The sequence below is a fragment of the Centrocercus urophasianus genome, unplaced genomic scaffold, assembly GCF_019232065.1.
Source record: "Centrocercus urophasianus isolate 14NV4802_14NV808 unplaced genomic scaffold, USGS_Curo_1.0 seq_9, whole genome shotgun sequence".
Lineage (NCBI taxonomy): Eukaryota > Metazoa > Chordata > Aves > Galliformes > Phasianidae > Centrocercus > Centrocercus urophasianus.
The window spans coordinates 40,876,466-40,895,831 of record NW_024885532.1 but is presented as its reverse complement, the minus strand read 5'-3'; the positions used below and the strand labels follow the sequence as shown (position 1 = coordinate 40,895,831).

The 19,366-nt window shown below is 40.7% G+C and overlaps 1 protein-coding gene across 1 annotated transcript in view; it reads left to right on the top strand.

Annotated features, from left to right (window-relative positions):
• The window catches only part of FAT3 (FAT atypical cadherin 3), a 361,667-nt gene that overhangs the window by 211,863 nt on the left and 130,438 nt on the right, over nucleotides 1-19,366 (top strand). Inside the window, 1 exon segment of the mRNA XM_042839287.1 lies at nucleotides 14,764-14,825. Coding sequence (XP_042695221.1) covers nucleotides 14,764-14,825 — 62 coding nt within the window.

Sequence of the window (19,366 nt, the reverse complement as noted above, 5' to 3'; positions counted from 1 at the left end):
GCCATGCCTCAAGGACTGCATTCAGTTTTGGGCACCTCACTACAAGAAGGACACTGAGGCACTGAAGCGTGTGCAGAGAAGGGCAGTGAAGCTGTCTGGAGTACAGCTCCTAAGGGGTGCGGCAGAGGGAGCTGGGATTGTTCAGTGTGGAGAAGAGGAGGCTCAGGGGAGTCCGTATTGCTCTCTACAGCAGTGGGTTGTGGTGAGGTGGGGGTCAGCCTCTTCTCCCAGGTAACAGCAATGGGGTGAGAGGTGATCACCTCAAGGTGCACCAGGGGAGGTTCAGATTGGATATGAGGAAAAATTTCTTCTCAGAAAGAGTGTTGAGGCAGTGGCACAGGCTGCCCAGGGAAGTGTTCAAGAAACGTGAAAATGTGGCACTGAGCGCCGTGGTCAGTGGGCATGGTGGGCATGAGCTGCTGGTTGGACTGGATGATCTCAGTACTCTTTTTCAACCTTAATGATTCTGTGATTCTGTGTTGCCATTCTGCCTAGATCTATTTCTGCGTACTCAGACAAGCATTGCGAGTGGAAGAGAAACATTCAGTGATGGTGCATCCCTGTGTTTGCACCATCACCGCACCTTGTGCAGGAGCAGTCAGAGCTGTCTGCATAACGATATTAAATATCACGGCCCTTTGGAATGCTGATGGAATGTGGTTTATTGTTCATGTGGTTAAGCATGGGCTTGTTGTTGCAGTAAGCGCTAGCTGTGATGAGCTTGTCCTGGCTCTGATGGAGCTTTTTCCCAGCTGCCAAGTGCACTCCAGTCTCTGCTTGCAGTGCGTGCAGATCTCCGTGACACCCCAACTGACTGCAGTGCACTGTAGAAGAGTTTGATCTGGGCTATAAAGAAGTTGGTGGTTATTTCCTCCATCTTAATATATTTTCAATATCCAATCCATTTGTGTGATATCTCTGGGTTTAAACTCACCAAGTACACTCCCAAGGATCCACAACAGGTGTAACCTGTTCCTTTTGTACCCTGCAGGAGCAGTTTTTTTAGACATAGGGTTGTGCTACTGCTGTGAAAACAATGCTAAAATAAAATGAGTAACTTGGGTGAGAAAGAACGCCTGACTGTTTCATCAAAGCTTATATAGCACAGAACTAGAAGCACCGTCACACCATCCTGCTATGAAATGCCACTCAGCCTCCTGCCACATGAGGGATGTTTTAAAGTGGTGTTGAGCCTTAGCCTTAGAAACCTAGCCCATCAATCGTGGTTTCCTCTGATCTGAAGATTTTTTAGGTTTCATTTGTATGACATTGGCCACTCTAATCACATTTTATCCCAAAGAGAAATCTCAAAATTGATCCCATTCTTAAAAAAAAGACCTGAGAGACTAAAGAGTTAAAAATGCACTCCTGCTATGGTTTGCACCAGTCTTCTACACATTTTTAATTTTATAGCTTAGTTTCTGTATCTGTAAAATGAGATAAATCTGCTTAACCTGCGGAGGAATTAACTCCCAACCTCACACTGGCTTTTGATGCAGAATTCATTGACATTTATTAAGTACAATGTGATTTTTGTGTGATAGATGGTGTTAATGAATATGAAGTTGAGGTTCATAGACTTTTGTCTCAGTTACAGCTGAGATGGAATTGTTTTCTTCAGAATGTCTGGTATGATGCTATGTTTTGGTTCTAGAAGAACAATGCTGACAACACACTGATGGTTACAGCTGCTGCTAAGCAGCGTTGTACAGTGCCAAGGCAATTTGCACCTAAGGGTGCAAGGAGCTGGGAGGGGACAGAACAAGGACAGCTGACTTAAGCTGTCCAAAGGGATATTCCATACCATATCATCACGCAGAAGGAATTTTGAAGGTGGTGGGAGTTCATCACGCTCTCTTCTGCTGCGCAGGGGGCTCGCTGGGTACTGGTTGGTGGGTGGTGAGCAATTGCTTGTGCATCACTTGTTATATACATACATATATTTATTTTTATATATGATTATTATACTTTTCCTTTTTTCTATCTTAATAAAGAGTTTTAGCTCAACCCACAAGTTCTACTTTGTTTTCTATTCTCTCTCCTGTCCCACCGGGAAGGAAGGAGAGAACAGCTGTGATGCTCAACCACCTGCTGGGTTAAACCATAACAGCTTTCCTGGACTTTATTATTTTTTATTAATTTTCAGGTACCTCTGAAAAAACATAAAGTCATTTTGGAAATTGGTTTTATTTTCAGCTTTACAAAACATACCGCAAACTATGGGAAGTTCAAGTAAATTTGTGTTCTTCTGAGTGCTGTGTCTGCGGCAGTTTCATTCCCTTAACTGTTGGACTAAAATTTGTAAGTGATCTACAAATCAACCCTTTGATGCAGTACATCTGCCAGAAACCAAAACTACTCCGGCTCAAATGATAGACACTTATTCTGGCTGACAACTTGTACTTTTAATTGGAAGCTGCAGCTTTTGAAATGAATTGGACAGGGTGAAATCATCGCAGTCTTAGATGTAGACAATGACAGAAGCCAGCATGTTCAGTTCTCTTTGCTGAGGCTCATAACGCACACAGAAAGCTGCTGATCGCACTGGATTGCAATTGAAGATATTTGCCCTTCATTGAGCAGGGAGCTTGCAATCACATTTTGCTGGAATAGGTTCTTTGTACAAACAAAACTTAAATCAGAAGGAAGTTCTATCTCATTTCTTCCTCTCTGATCAAAACCTTCATGCCTGAGCACCTTGTGCAGAGGAGCATTAGGCTCACATTTCTGAAGTATTATTTGTTATTCAAGATTTGTTCCTGATAGCTTAAACTACTGAACCCCCCCCACCCATACAGCTTTAAAAATGGAAAAATGGTTCATTTTCAGCACTTTGCAAAGCCTTTCATTGTAAAAGAGGAGCAAAGTAAGTAGAAAGGAACTGCCTGCATCCAAAGCCCCAAATCTTTCCACTTGTTCCCAGGGCTTGGACAACAATACCACTATGAAAATAGCTCTGAGGAGGAAGAGCATGCTGGCTAATGAGATGCAAATGAGCACACTAAGCATCCCACTCTGCTTCAGAGCCTTTGTATCCAGTAGTTCGATAACAACTGGCTTTTGTGTCATGATAGGTTAGCACAGAATAGATTTCACAATGTGTGTGTGTGTTATCCTCATAGTTCTCAGCTTGTGGTCAGCAAGACAGTTAAACGTGGCATCCATTTTATGGAGAAGCTGGTAGAAAAGTTGTCTAGATTAAAGCTAGCTGAAATAAGAGTGTTGCAGTTAAATGGAACAAAACTCATGGCAAGGCTTTTAAAAAGAGAAGAACAATATTTATTTATTTATTTATATTACTCCATAAGTTGGTTTTCCCTACTCTACTCAAGAGTAGAGTATCCAGTTGCTGTGGCCAAGATAGATTGCATGTAACACTGAAGTGCATTCCTAAAGAGCAGGGTGCAGTGCTTGGGGTCTTGATGAGAATCCAGATAGAGCAGCAGAACTTGGGTCTGCTGTCCTTCCGCCTGCACGCATGGGAAGAGCTGTCTGAGGATCTCACCATTGGTACCCAGGTGAGAGCTCTGTGCCAACGGCTGATTCTGCTGCTTTTCCTCAGCTAAAGATTTTCTTGTCTGCGGGACCCTCTGCTCTGACAGTTGGTCACCAAGGGTGACGTATTGGCCTCGTTCTGCAGAGAAAAGCAGTTCCTGCTTATGTTCAAGTTCTTCTGTGTGTTATTGCTATTTGTTATGTGCAAAGCCATTGAAGTCAGGGGTCAAAGCCAGTACTACATTTTATCCATTGCTAAGAATTAAAGTAAATCTCTGTATGAACGAGCAAAGAAAAAGCAGCAAACCTTAGAAACCAAAGAGATGAATTTTATTCTTTAAAGAAATTATTTTCTTTACCTACATAACCATAAATTTTGGGAAAGTGCTTAGTGCTGTTATGGCTGAGCTTTATGAGATTATTAGTTAACAATACCTTTCTCTTACACAAGTGATTTTTTCCTTTATTGATCACGAGGCGCTTTACGGAGAAAGATATCAATTATCCCAGTTTTTATGGGAGGGGAAACTGAAGCACTGAGACATCAAATATCGGATGGAAGGTTACTGAACAAGTCAGGGGGTGAGCAATAAACCAAACAGAGTGTCTCAGTGCTGCTTCCCAGGCAGGAGACCGCCTTGGGAAGGGCAGCTGAGGTATACATAGGTCTGTCTTTTAGGTTGTTTGTCACCAAAGAAGGCCATATATCTTTTCTATGAGGCCTCTTTCAGCAGCTCTGCGTTCTGTGCCTGCATCAGGAAGGTCACATCACCAATGAATCATTTTTTATTAGAGATAAAGACGAGATTTACTTGATCTGGGGAATCTGCTGTTAGCACAAGGCACCGCTTTCCCAGCACCAATGGGTGCTAATTGGTGGAGGCAATCGTTGGTAATAAAGGGTGAAAGCCTTCTGAGCTCAGCTGGAGAAAAGCAGACCTGTTTTACTATTGTCAAGAGCAGCACTCATTGAGGGTGTATATGAAAAGATGCAAAGTCATTTGTCTTTAGAAGGTAATGAAGGTGTCCAGATGAGGAGAAAACACTGAAGCTGTACCCTGCACACACCTCCACATCTCCTCCACAACTGAGAAAAGAAAACACCAGGACTTAGCCTGCTGCAGCCTAGGTATGTGTTATACAAAAGCATACACTGGGGACTTAGTTATTATTACTTTTTCCTGCCTTTGTTGTTACATCATAATATGCCAAAGAAAGAGATGGAACAAAGCAGGATGGGATGAGAAGCGTTTGCATGTCCCCTTTTCACTGAAGGTGTCACCACCCACCCCATCACCCGTATTATATAACTCTCCTCTACTGCAAACAGTGAAATTCATTAGCATAAATTATAACCAGATTCTAGTTAGGCTCAGTTGTCACTTTTGCAGAATGATGAGGCCTTTGTGCACAAAAAAAAATTAAAGAAAATTGTATAATGATTATGTGCACTGGTTACTAAGCTAGCCACCAGTTAGATATATTTATAGCTATTCCTGTAAGTAACAATTACATGCTAATTATAACCCAAACAGAATTCTGCAATTTCTCGCTGAAAATGAAAGCAATGCAGGGGGATGTTAAAATCTGTGCTGAGGCATCATATTAGCAATGAGGTTTTTAGGCAGCACTGCACTCTGTTAGGGATGGAAACAAAGGAAGATACGAATGCTCTTTCTGTTCTTATGTACTCATTTAAGCCTAAATAAAGGATCTGAACTTTGAAAACTCCATAGCCCACAACCTGTGAATTTCCATACAAAGTGTAGGAAAGCTAAATTGGACTCCTGTAGGCAGTTACTTATTGAAAAGTATTGTCAAATCTTGGAGTGGAGTCATATAAGTGGGAGATAACAAATGGAATGTCCATGGAGGGCAGTGTGAAGAATAGACCTTGTGTTTACTCTTCTTTTTGTCTGACCTCCGTCATCTTCAAGGCTTTTGAATGCGTTTTGAAGGACAGTAGAATTAAAGACATGGAAATAGATTGAAAATGGGATAAAAGTGCTCATGTGTTTAGCAGTAGTAAATTGTGCTAGCCTACCTTGATGTCATTGATAAGATAAATGATGTTCTAAGAAATGTTATATGTGTAATCTACGTGGACTTCTGTAATGCATTTGGTAGGGTTGCACTGCAGAATTTATGAGGCATGAGGACATGGAGATTAATAGGATAATTGATATGTGCATATGGGTCCGGCTGAGGAGGAAATAAAAGTGATGAGTCTTAAAAGAGGAATTTTCCACGCTGAAAGGAGCATTAACAGTTTCAAGTGTTGGCTAGACAAATGGTCTTGTTTGGTGTTCCCATCAAGGATGCCAGCTTCAAAAGTGGGAGGTTCTGATCCAGAAATAGCAGTCATCTTACACAGAGGAGGTGCCAGGGAGGGAAAAGGAAAAATACCTGAGGGTTCAAGGAAAAGAAATGGAATGAGATATGCAGTGCATTTGAGGACTGAAAACAAGATTGCCCATCTCTGCTCAAAGCGCATGCACTGAGGCAGTGGTTGGGCTGGTTTATGGGGCCTGTGGAGATGTTATTGGAGCACAGCATTCATTCTCCATTCCTTAGGCTCTGGGTGGATGACAGCATGCTGGAACTGCAATGTAGGAAGATGAATGGAAAATGGAAAGGAAAGGAAGCCAAAGGATCTTAGTCTCTTTAGTTCACTGAAAGAAAGGCTGGCGGGTTTATTATGGGTCTCTGGTAGGCAGCATGGCATTAGCTGGCTTGTGTCCCCACAGCATAAGTCACCTCCCCTTTGTAGGAGATTTGTCATGGTGTTGCAGCTGAAGACAGAGCGAGGGAGAAAGCTGTGAGTGATAGGGGTCTACAGCCCAGGTTTCCTCCCAGGCCAGCTTGGATGGGCCTTGGGCAGCCTGATCTGGTGGGTGCAACCAGCCCACAGCAGGGGGGACTTTGTGGTCCCTTCCAACCCAACCCGTTCTGTGAGAAGGGGAAGTCCCGTGGAGCCCTCCATTCCAAAAGGCAGAACAGACTGTCACACCATATTGCCTTTTAAACATAGTTTAAGAACAACAACAACAAACCAAAAGCTACCTTTAAAGGCAAAATCCAAATTCTTCACTGAAAGAAATGTTCACTTTGCATTTTGTGCAGAGTTTTCACATTTTCAGGAAAAAGCTAAGAAAAGTCTCGCAAGAAACAGAAGGTCCAACCAAAAAAAGGAGTTTTCTTCTGCTTGTTCTTTACTTTCTTCGTTTCCTCAGAGCCACACATTAGAAAACATAACTGTTTTTAAAAGCAATCACTTTTGATACCTAGCTATTTTCAAAGAGGTCGTTCTGCTCATTGTCACCTCTGGAAAAACAATAAGGCAGCCCTCGTTCACGTAATTGCACAGTCTTGCCTGCTGTTTTTTTTCTCTTGCTCAATAAAGTATCATTCATTTAGATCAAAATACAGTCTTCTTAAATTAGAGGTTTACATGTGTAATTATATAAAATGATATGTTTGTTTACATCTCCAAGTAAAATTTACATCATTTTCTATCATTTATCTTTGAAATTCAATTTCATTTTGTCTATCTCTAATTTATTGCAGGAGATGAATGTGCTGTTGGAGTGTTTACAGTGCCTCTCACTGCCTGTGGGTAATAAAATTACCCTGGTTATTGCTATTCATTTCTGCATTTCTGTGGTTAGGAATACTTGATAGTTTTACTTTCCTGAATTAGGTTGGAAATCCTGATGCTGTTTGTTTTGGCTGCTCCCTTTTTTCCTTCCCGTTGAAAGCCCCAAATTTAGTTTCATGCTATCAGAGTGCAGTGGGACAGCTGACAGCTGATGGCTGTATTTCTGAACAGCTCTGTGCTCTTATCTGTGTTCAGAATACGTAGGCTGCGTTCGTACCTGTGTGTCAGCTGTTAATAAATATTTGAGATTTCTAATAAACTCATCAGTAAACCCGTGTGTTCCCACATGAATTTCTGCACAATCAGCCTGCGGGAGCAGGCAGTCTGTATAACCAGTCACTGAATTCATGGAGCATTTTTGGAAAAGCAGTGTTTGCTTTAGAGGTTCTTTTGTCTGTTTCACTTGTTGGGTTAAAAGAGCCATGTTCTCAGCAAACAGTCCCAAGGCATTTTTCTCCCCAAGCAGAGCTTCCAAGGGTAGTTCTACAAAGTTCCCTTTGATATCCTACTGTGGTTTTCTTTCTGTATGCTTATTCCTAACAATGCTTGAGAAAGATGTTTGGGAATTGTTTGTGTTGTGGGCTGAGCATCAAATGGGGCACGGTACCTCTGCAGAAGAGCCTCTCCAATTTTGTATTCTTGCTTCCAACTCAGAATTGATTTCTGATAAGATGAAGATCAATACCTTTATTAGGAGAAAGTTGCCTCCAACTATAAGATATTAGAAAAGCTCTGAGCCATAACCTGAAGCTCTTAGTCCTAGTTCTCTCCCATCCGCACTTGTATTTTATGAATTGTTTTTATGAGTATGCATGGCTGGAAGAAAAAAAAAAAAAAAGGTGATTTACTGATGAACAGTAAAGCGTGCAGTAAATTGAATTCAGTTAAATTTCTGGGGAGGGGGAGAGAGCTGTTTTCCTGCTCATCTTTGTATGCCTATGAAGACATTCAGTCTTCAGCTTAAAACAGAAGAATATATTTGTCTTCTTTCACTTTAGCCTGTATTACCTGCCGTGTACTCTCTTCATATCTCATCTAAACCAAGTTTAGAAATGAGATATTAATAAAGGAGTTCTTTAAAATTTCATTTTCAAAAAATTAATGCTTTATCCCATAAAATTTGCGGTATTTCCAGAGCCAGCAGTAAAATATGCTGTGTCTCCATACCAGATTCTGTTATCTTTTAAGTGCGACTTCACAACATAACTCAGGTAAGGTTATCCATCTACAGTTTGAAAGAAAATAATTTAATTTCATAAGGAGAAGGCTATTGAACTCTCCTTGGCTTCATAGCCATATTAGGGAAATTCAATCTGTGCTAGAAAATAGCCTGTAGCAAACTGATTTTTGGTCCCAAAATGCTGTGCTATTGAAAAATATGTGAATTTCTTCTAAGTCAGAGGTCAGTTCAGTTCAGGATCACACCTGCAGCTTTGGGCTGATCTGGATGCACAGAAGATAAGCATCAGAAGAAGCACACGTGCCACAGTGTTTCCCTGTGCACTGTTCAGGTGTTTAGAAGTTACCTCTACCATAGGCTTTATGGTCAACAGAGCTGGGTGATTTTTTCTTCCATGGCTCTTCAAGTGCAATCTATTTCTGACACAAATGTTTAAAACAATACATATATGTAGAATGAATAAGCACCGGTGAACACCAGAACTAGTATAACTCTCTAAATTAGTGTATTTTAGGATACTTTTTAACGTTCATTTCATTGGGTATATATATAAAAAGCCATACACGTATTCAAATATTGGACCATATATACAGAACGTATGTATGTATGCATTTCTATAATGTTGTCTGTTTACCTAAGTGCACAAGGCACATGGAGGTTTCTCATGAGGCCCTACTATGGTACTGCATCCAGGTCTGGTCCCTGGGCGTGGAGCTGGGCATGGTCCAAAGGAGGCCAGAAGGATGCTCAAAGATTTAGAGCACCTCTCCTATGGAGACAGGCTGAAGGAGTTGGCGCTAGGAAGACCTTATAGTGACCTTCCAGTACCTAAAAGGCACCTGAAGGAAAGGTGGGAATGGACTCTGTCATGCAGTGTAGTGATTGGACAAAGGGGGTCAGTTTTAAATTAAAAGAGGGGAGACTTAGTTTAGCTGTTTGGGGGAAATTCTGGGCACAACTGCCCAGAGAGCTGTTGTGCCCCATCCCTGGAGGAGCTCAAGGCCAGGTTGGAAGGGCCCTGAGCTGGTGGGGGCAACCAGCCCATGCCAGGGCTTTGTGGTCCCTTCCAACCCAAACCCCTCAATGATTCTGAGAGTATGTGGCAAGTCACTATTTGCCTTTAGTCATATGTCTGTTTTTCTCAAAACTCGCACCCTGCTTGCTCATTACTCTATGTTTCTTGGCAAGTTAATAATAAAAATAATCATAAACTTAAGTACATGTGTTATCTTTAGGCCATCATATAAAATATGTTTCCATTTTCTGTACTGGACAATACAAGCTTTGATACAGATTGGCAAAAATGTTAGACTTCAATTTAAATTTTGGAGCTGCAGTAGAAATAAATGGCAGTATCACAAGCTTCTAAGGAAGTATATCAAAATGCAAATATAGATACAGAACTTACAGAAATGAAAGATTTTGGCCTCAAATTACATGAAATATAAATTTGTTTGCTTTGCTCCTTTACATTAAGTAAGTTAGTAATTTTCTTTTTTCATGTGCTATTGACAATAAAAATGCAAAGATTACAGGCACTGTACAAAGTTCTTTGCTAGCATAAATTTGTGGATCTGCCTTGATTGCAGTGGAATTGCTCTAGATTGAGCCTACTACCTGCATATCATCAGAGAGCAATTGTCAATTTGAGGTATTTCTCAGATACGTTCATCTGGCATGGCCACGTCTAAGCGTCCAAGCAGAACACTGCTCAAAAAATACAATGCATCACAAAAGACTCTTATTTGAGACAGAACATTGTTCCAGTTCTGAATAACAAAGTACAGCTTGGGTGACGTGATAGAACCAACGAGTTGCTGTTCCTTTGCCAGGTTTGATGGCTTTATTACTAATAAAGATAGTTTTCTGTAAAACCCATTGTAAAGCATCAGGCATTGAATTCATATTCCTGCCTTTATGTCATCTTGCGTAGATGTATACGCATACATTTGCACGCCTCCATGGGCACACACATACCTGACATTAACTCTAAGTTCTGTGTCTAAACTGGGGCTTAGAATCACAGAATCATAGAGGACCCCGAGTTGGAAGGGATCCATATGGATTATTGAGTCCAACACCTGGCTCCATTCAGGACCAGCCAAAATTCAGAGCAGGATTACAGGACATACTGCACAGGGTGAGCTCAGTCACCTTCCATCTTTTCCAAACTCTGTAACACGAGGAGAAAAATAACTGTTAATTTATTTAGGATGGAAAGAGTATTCCAATATCAAAAGTAAGAGAATTTGTAGAAAAGTAAGTTATGTAAGAACGTGGTTGTCTCCAACCTGAAATGCTGGAGCAAGCAACGTTCCTGAATTTGTCAGAAAGTCTGCTTCTGGCCTGAGGAGCCAAGGTGCCAGGATGCACACTGAGATGTTTTAGGTCAGAAATTCAAGAAAAAGTAAGAAATTCAGGGAACAGAATCGCATAACCCTGATGATGATTTTATCACAAATAACTTTTCTATCACACCCGGTTTTTCTCTTCACTTTCCTGGCTGTTCTTTAAGAGTCATCACACTTAGAAATATCTCCTGGACCTAGAAGAACCATGTTGTTTCCCTGGAAATTTCAGATAAACCATCTGAGTGGTGTGGTATGACTTCTGAAGCTTGTTAGCATTTTTGCTATTTTATGAAAAATGCCTGCTATATCTCCCAGCTGGCTTCGGACAGTTGACCAGATGGTTGTGTCTACAAGAGCTATGGCACATATTGAAGATGGGAAAAAAAGAAATGGTCATTTTTCATCATTGTCCCCCTGAGATTTTGTATCAGTGCAGCCCAGCATCATTACTTTGGGCATATATTGACCTGCAAGTTATTTTCTTTAGATAATGCCTTTCTAACATAACAGTATGATGATACAGTACAGTTACAAAAGAACTGCAGTTGGGGTGTATTCTCTTGTGCAAAACCAAGTTTCTTTCAGTGGTTATGGATTTGTAAAAGGAAGTTAAACAACCTGCTAAAAATTACCACTATTATGTATTTGTACTAAATACAAGAGGGACACAGCAACATTCTCATGAAACTCATGAAGGAACTGGTGTAGTAAACATAACTGGAATCTTTTTCCTTTTTCACTGTCAGTAATATATCTAAAGCAGAGTTCCCTGGAATGCAGCTTTATAATCTGAAAGAACGAGGTTCATATCTGTACCAATACATAACCATAATTAAATAAACTGTTGTGGTAGAACTCTGTATAGAAGTATTTTGTAGCACTCTTTAAGGGCAGCTGCGTTTTAGTATTAGGACTTGGTTGTTGAATCTGTTTGCTTGGTTACCTGTTCTTCACGAGCAGCTGCTGTCTTGGTACTAAATCTGCTAAGATCTGTTTACTTTAAAATATAGGCACTTTTGTTGTAGATTCTTGCTATGTGTTCAGATACCCCCTTTAGAAGTAAATTCAGTTCTGCAAGCACTCTGACCATTGTGGCAGCCCAAAAGGCCCTACACTGAAAAAAGAAAAAAAGAAAAATCCCAAACCTGTAGTGGGAACAGCGATTGTGTGAGACTGCTTTTGTTTTACTAGTGAGAGACAAGCACTATAAATTCTGTGAGTGATGCTCAGTGTCAGATGTTAGCTCTTGGTCTTCAAAGCAGAAGTGAAATCTTTTGCCTGAAGTAGGTGATAAGGACAGAAGTCTGTGATTTACAGAGTTGCCTGAGCATTCCCCAGTATGTGGGGGGAGCTGACTAATATTTCAGCATAGTAAATACTCTAAACATTTATTATTTAAGGGGAAGGTCTTTGTAATTTACAGTACCCCAGTAAGAAGGATGAATGTGAAAGACAGTATAAAAAATGATCATATTCCTTACTGAACTTAGGTCATGCACAATTAATTTCCATAGAGACCGTGTGAAAAACAAATAAGGATATTTCAAATCTGAATTTTTTGTTTAATCAATTTATTGAAGCTACGCTTCTTTCATAACTTAGAACTTCTTCCTTGTGTCTTCTCTAGACGTGGGGAATCTTGTGTGAATGACACCAATTTGTCATCCATGCTGTCATGTCTGTTTAAACTCATGCAGTGAGTAGAAGTCTCCCATATGGTGTAACTGTTTTGAAGACTTACAATTGCTTGGCGCAGGAAATACCAGTTATTTTGCTTTTTCAGCCTTTTGCCAGCACCTGGTTGTTCTTCCATGTAATAATATTACTGAGATGGCTCTAATGATCCAATCTGGTGCCTGCAATATCCCCTTGGGTGTCACTTCTGGGGTCTGGTAGATCTCATAATGAGCCTGAAATATGGGAGGCAGACTGGACTTTCCTCTCCATTACTTCAAGTACTATTTTCCCTTCTTTATCCACAATTTGTCCTCTTCCCCCGCTTCTCACTAACACAGATAAGTGATGCCTCTAAGTAGAAGGCAACGGTGTATGAGGAGTTGCAGCTGTAGAAACTTTCAGGAATTAGAGGCTCTATAAAATGTTGTTGCAGTTGTTTTCTGCAGAATTTGCAGTTATCACGGATTTGTGTTTAGGTGATTGACTGCTCTGATCAAATAAGTAGATATTATAAGTACTACAGGGAGTCCTTTTCCTGTCTTTGTTGATAGTCTTACAGAGGAGGAGTTCTGAAGAACTACTTTGTCCACTGGCATTGTTTCCAAAAACATCTTTACCTCTAGGGGAAATCAGTCCCTTTACTGTTGTCTGAGTATATCAGACAACATTCAAACAAGGAATTTCCCCATTCAAAGAAATGTTTTTTGTGGAGGAAACTCAAATCTGACCTTTAAATCTCTACTGAGAAAAAGTAAAAACTAACCTGTGTTCATAGAGCAGTGTGCATCGCTTTTCTTGAGGGAACTTGTAAAGTACTTCATTTTCTTTACTTGCTACACATCTTACAAGACGTTAATCATTTCTGAAAGCACAGCATAGAATCATAGAATCATAGAGTCACAAGTTTGGAGAGGACCTACAATATCATCTAGTCCAACCAACCTTCCATTACCGTTGTTACCACAAGCACTAAACCACATCACGCAGCACGTCATCCAGATGCCTCTTGGACACTGCCAGGGACGGCGACTCCACCACCTCCCTGGGAGGCCGTTCCAGTGCCTGACCACTCTCTGGGAGAAAAAGTTCTTCTTTACATCTAACCTAAACCTCCTCTGATACAACTTGCGGCCATTTCCTCTGGTCCTGTTTGTTGCCTGGGAGAGGAGGCCAAATCCCTCCTCACCACAACCTCCCTTCAGGAAGTTGTACAGTGCAGTGAGGTCTCCCCTGAGCCTCCTCTTCTGCAGACTGAACAATCAATCCCAGCTCCCTCAGCCGCTCCTCATAAGCCCTGTGCTCCAGACCCCTCACCAGTTTCTTTGCCCTTCTCTGGACACGTTGCAGGGCCTCAATGTCTTTCTTGTAGTGAGGGGCCCAAAATTGAACACAGTACTCGAGGTGCAGCCTCACCAGTGCTGAGTACAGGGGGATGATCACCTCCCTGCTCCTGCTGGTCACACTGTTTCTAATGCAGGCCAGGATGCCGTTGGCCCTCTTGGCCACCTGGGCACACTGTCAGCTCATGTTCAGCCGAGCATCAACCAGCACCCCCAGGTCCCTTTCCTCTTCACAGTCATCCAACCACTCATCCCCAAGCCTGTAGCACTGCTGGGGTTGTTGTGGCCAAAGTGCAGGACCCGGCACTTGGCCTTGTTGAACCTCATCCCATTCACCTCGGCTCAGCGATCCAGCTTATCTAGATCCCTCTGCAGGGCCTCCCTACCTTCAGGCAGATCGACACCACCTCCCAACTTGTTGTCATAAAATTGCTTTAGAAGAAAAGACTTCTTGATCATACTCGTGTGATAAGATACTTTATTCAAAAGACTCAATTTGATCATGGAACAAATTGATGAAATTTTGGTACAAAATCTTTAATACCTTAGAATGATTACATTTGGAAATCATTACATATACAAGTAGTTATTACAGAAATAATCTTCTTTGTCAAGCATTCTTGGCATGGAGGTAATCAGCATCCTATCCCATTAATTGTTTAAGAACTCTGAAATATTTAATGAGTTTTTTTTATGGAAGGATCTGAGTCAAATGCAAATGATTCAATGAAGCACTTAATCATAAGACAAATAGTGATTCTTTATTAAGGTGTTTTATTCAGCATAATAAATGCAGCATGTTAAGGAGAGATGCACAGCTCACTGTTTTTCAGTTACTCTTCTCGCAGCATTTTTCTGTAAAGATTCATTGTTAGTCAGAAAGTCATAATGGCTGTGCTGCAAAAGAAAAGGCTTGACAGATGTCAAGAAATCTGTGGCTGATATAGCTTCAAATAGACTTTTTCCCTTTGAGTGTTTGAAAAATGAATTTGGTCTTCTGGTCGATAGAGATATATATTTTTCAACTGGTATTGACAGTCAAATATCATTCTCTGTTCACAGGTCTGATTACAACAACATCAAGAAAATTGGATCGAGAACAGCAAGCAGAGCATTTTTTGGAGGTAAGATTAAGTGGAAAATATATGTTAAAAGGTTAACTGATTTTTATAGTTTAAAATCACTTCTTCCTATGCCAAGAAAGTGGAATTCTCCCTTCTCTCAACATATACTGACTCACACAAAGATGGGAATTGCCTGATTATACGGAGGAAAAAATACATTTTGCAATTCACAAGCATGGGAAAAAAATGAAACAAATGTGCACAACGTTTGTTTTCCACTTCTAATCTGTTTCAGTTAAATCTTTCATGGTAGCCCTTAAGTTTTACTTGTAAGAGAATTGTAGAATATCACAGAGGAAAATACTTGTTCTAACAGTAGTGGTATCACCACAACCCTGCCAAGGTTTGTATGGACAGAACTTCTTGCAGCTTGAGTAACCTTGAAGTTTATGGGCACATTTCCTGTCTCTGAAGTTAAACATGTTTAGAGTTTTCATCCCAAATCTAAGATTCAGAGTATTCTGGTTGATGAAAGCAAATTTTGACCATATTCACTTTCATTGCATCTTCAGAATCAATGACTAATTCCTTAATTTTTGCTCACTGGGGCCACCAATGACAATTTTCAAATAAAAAAATTGCCCTCAGAAGAGAGTGCACCAACCACTTCCTTCATCTAATCTTAATGGAATGTTTAGAAACGGCTTCAATATAATGGGTACGGATTGAAATATTCGTGTACTGGTTTACTGTCTCTTTTGCACTGCTGTACACCATGGTAGTGCTTTCCTTGACTGTTCTCATGTCAGTTTGTGAAATAAGGAGCTCTTGATTCATGTTGGTACAAGTGAAATATGGCCATATTGTCCCACATCATCAATCATTACAACCATATATTCTCGGAAATTATTTTCGAATGCATACAAATTAAAAAGCGCCTGAATAAAATAGTTCCCAGTGCAGTCACTATTTCACAGCAAAATGCAGTAAAATACACTTATTTATATTCCATATTTGTTGAGGGTTCTTTTGCTAGAAATCCAAAATTGTTCTTAATTTACTACTGTACATTGTTTTATGTAGGTTTTTTCCTTGATAATTCACTGTAGATTCCCACACATTCCAGGCCATAAATAAATGGAAGGGAATAAAAGGATTTTGCCCTTGTTACGATTTATTAAATTGGAAACTGTTAAGTAATCATGTGTTCAAATAACTGCAAGCTTTCCAGTTTATACGGTCAGAGAAGGTCGTAAACTGAATGAAATTGGCATTGATTTTGAAATATATATATTGATGAGAATCTTAGGTCTATAAGTCTTTTTCACATTCATGTGCTTCCCTATCAGATCGCAGTGAAACATGCCACAATTACATTTGCCAGAGGATTCCTGTAGTGATGGGGAATTTTTACAGCAAAAAGAACAAAAATATATATATAATTGCTTGTAAGAATTAGAGTTTAGTTATCAATTCAATATAGGTTAATGTATTCCTTCCTCTGGTTTTTGTCTCATTTGTGAAAATAACTGTCTATAAGATTCTGAAGACAGGAAGCACAATTGAGGAAAAGTATCATAGGGTGCTCCCAGCGTCATGGTGCTGATGGGTTGGTGGTTGGACTAGATGATCTTATCGATCTTTCCCATCCTTAATGATTCTATAATTCTGTGAATGGGGAGCAGTAAAACCATATGGAAGGCAGGCTGTAGAGAAGAAAAGCACCTGAATGTGGAGATTTGAGACAGTCTCATGGAGAAATGGGGGCAGGACCATGTTGTAAAACCCAGCTGGGGATGCTGTCCAGGAGAGAGATTTGGCTCGATGGCCAAATCAACCTCTTGAGCTGCTAAGGAGCACTGCCCAGCACTGCCTGTTGGAAGGGGAATTCTCTGGATCAGAACAAACAAGCTGCTGGAGTTCCAGAGCTGGGCATGCCAAGGTGTGCACATTCTTCTGACACCCTCAAAAAGCGTTTTATTTAATGCTTGACTTGCTGTGTTAATAACCCCCTGGGAAGGCCTTCATTGCCAAGACAACCACAATCTTCCCATGGTGCAGTATTTCCCTTCCAGCTCCATTTCATACCTTTCTCTCGGGAGTCTCTCTGCTGTAAAAGACAGCAAATTTGGCTCCCTTTGAAAAGCTCTAATAGTGCATGACCTGACTGTCTTTGGTCTCTTTTGCCCAATACATGTGTGAAGCACTGACAGATCTTTCCTAGATACCACTTGTTAATTATTTTTAATAAGCTGTCTTCTTTTCCCCCTGAATTTGACAGGGATGCTACTTCATGTTGGCCACTGTTAACCAAGTTGATTTCATTAGCAGCAGTACTTCTATATCATTGCAAAAATTATCTGGAAAGCAAGATGAGCTAACAGGTCGGTGCTATCAGACACCAGGTTTGGATTTTGGGTGGTCTGTGTGGAGCCAGGAGCTGGACTCAGTAATCCTAATAAGTCCCTTCCAACTCAAGATATTGTGTGATTCAACAATTCTATAAACAGGGATGATGTTAGCCCTTATTAATTTTGCCATTGCTGTCTCCAGGTGATGGCTTAGAGTGTCTCTTCTATGCCTGTCAGTGTCAGAGGAAACACGAGTTCTCAGCAAGGGCTCACTGTGCATTTAAACTCAGATTATCCATCTGTCTCTTCCTCCTTCCTCCCTGAATGACCTTCTTTGAAAAAAGATGTATTTCTTCTACCACATCTTTCATTGACTGTGGCATTGTGGCATTGCCAACACTATTTTTTTTCCAGCTCCTGAGTGTAGGGCTTAATTTTTTCTACACATCTATAATGTGTTGGAAAAGTGCAGGTTTTATTCAGTGCTTGGTATCAGGGAGTATTTTTCTGCTTTTGAGGGAGATTGGATGTCACTGGATTTTATGCAGGATGGTCTCTTCTTTAGTGGATTCTTACTAATGGAATGCTTCTGCCAGAAGCAGGGGGAAATGACCACTTAATTACGTTTCTGTCCCACATGAAGTAAACCAAAAGCATTTGTTTTATTTCACACACTTTCTTGAAGAGTCTATAATTGGGATATGTATTGGGATAATTGGGATATACTCATCCAAAACAAGAAAGGCAGTTCTTATAGTTACCTGCTTAGTTTGCAAGGAAATGAAAGCAATAATGTATTTCCAGGAGAGGTGAATTGCAGTTTTCAGGTGATCTGTATGTATTTTTTTCTTTTTTTTTCCAATAATTGGACAGATCAGCACTATGGCTATAGGCTTCCTTCTTTTCTTACTTTCACTTCTTTCTTTTTTTGGATAGATGTTGTCCGAGGGAACTGAGCTTGTTTAGCTTGGAGAAGACAAGTCTCTGGGGAGACCTCATTGTGGCCGTAGGTTTAGATTTATCGTTGTAGATTCATTCAGAAATATCTTCTGATATCTGTCATGGTGGAAAACACACCTATTTTGAGCCTGTTGTTGGAATAAAAGTAGTAGCATGGTCAAATCTTTGCCACGGTGACAAAGCAACTGGAGACAGTAGGTTTCAAACTACTCCTATAACAGACTTAACCTTCCAAGGTCCAAATCATGTACCATAATTTATGAGGAGGAGAAATGAGAGCAGAGCACTGGCTTAATGCAGCTGATTTTTAGCCAACTTGGTATGACTGGAAGGGTGACTGTGCCTCTCAAGTGCCTTGCTGCAGCAGCAAGTCCATGTACATGAGCCTCATCCATCTTCTCACTGCCTTAGCATAGCTCTAAGAAGACTGACAGTAACAGCACAAGGGGCTGTAATGAAGATAAATTGATAAATCTGATGCGGGTGTCAGAATACATGGGCTGAATGAAACGTGTATATTGGTTTCTGTTTACTGTAAGTACAGTAACAAAGTGCAATAAACTATTAGATGGCATGTATTTATGTGCAGTAATTACAGGAAAGAGTAATCATGTGCTGTAATTGCAGCCTTCCAAAACGATTTCAAATGTCCACTCATTTAATAAGAAGCTGTAATTGCGGGGGGCGTTTAGATGGAGGGACTGTCATCGTTTTCCATGTGGAATTTGGTCAGTGATAGCACAGTGGAGAGACCTGCTGGAACCTTTATGGCCAGGGTCCCTGGGGGGAGGAGGCCTAGAATACTAAAAAGCAGCACTTTAAATTAGTGCAACCTCTCAAAATCTTCCCCAGACACCGCACTGGTGGCTCAGCATTGAACCAATGCTGTGTTCTCTGCCATCCTCCGCTTTTTCTCCAAGATCTCCCACGCAAGAACTTAATATATTTAACCTTGTTTTGCTTTAGAGCCTATTCATTTAGGCTGTGCCCTTCACTGCTGGTGATGCCTGAAGCAAGGAGTCCTTTGTGTGAAGTTGGCGTGTTTTCCGAAGCGCGCGGGCAGCAGTATGGCAATATGCTCGTGTGTATTTTTCACAGCAGAATTACAAAAGCTGAAGTTCATTGGGTTTATGTAGCTGAATAGTGCTCTACAGAGCACTGATTGCTTAAACTCTGGATTACGAATCTGTGTGAGCATTTGTTTCATGGATCTTTAACATTGCCCACATTTGGCAGAGAAAGCTGCATTTTTTCTTGGTGACATGCTGGTAATGGGGTAAAAATGAGGCA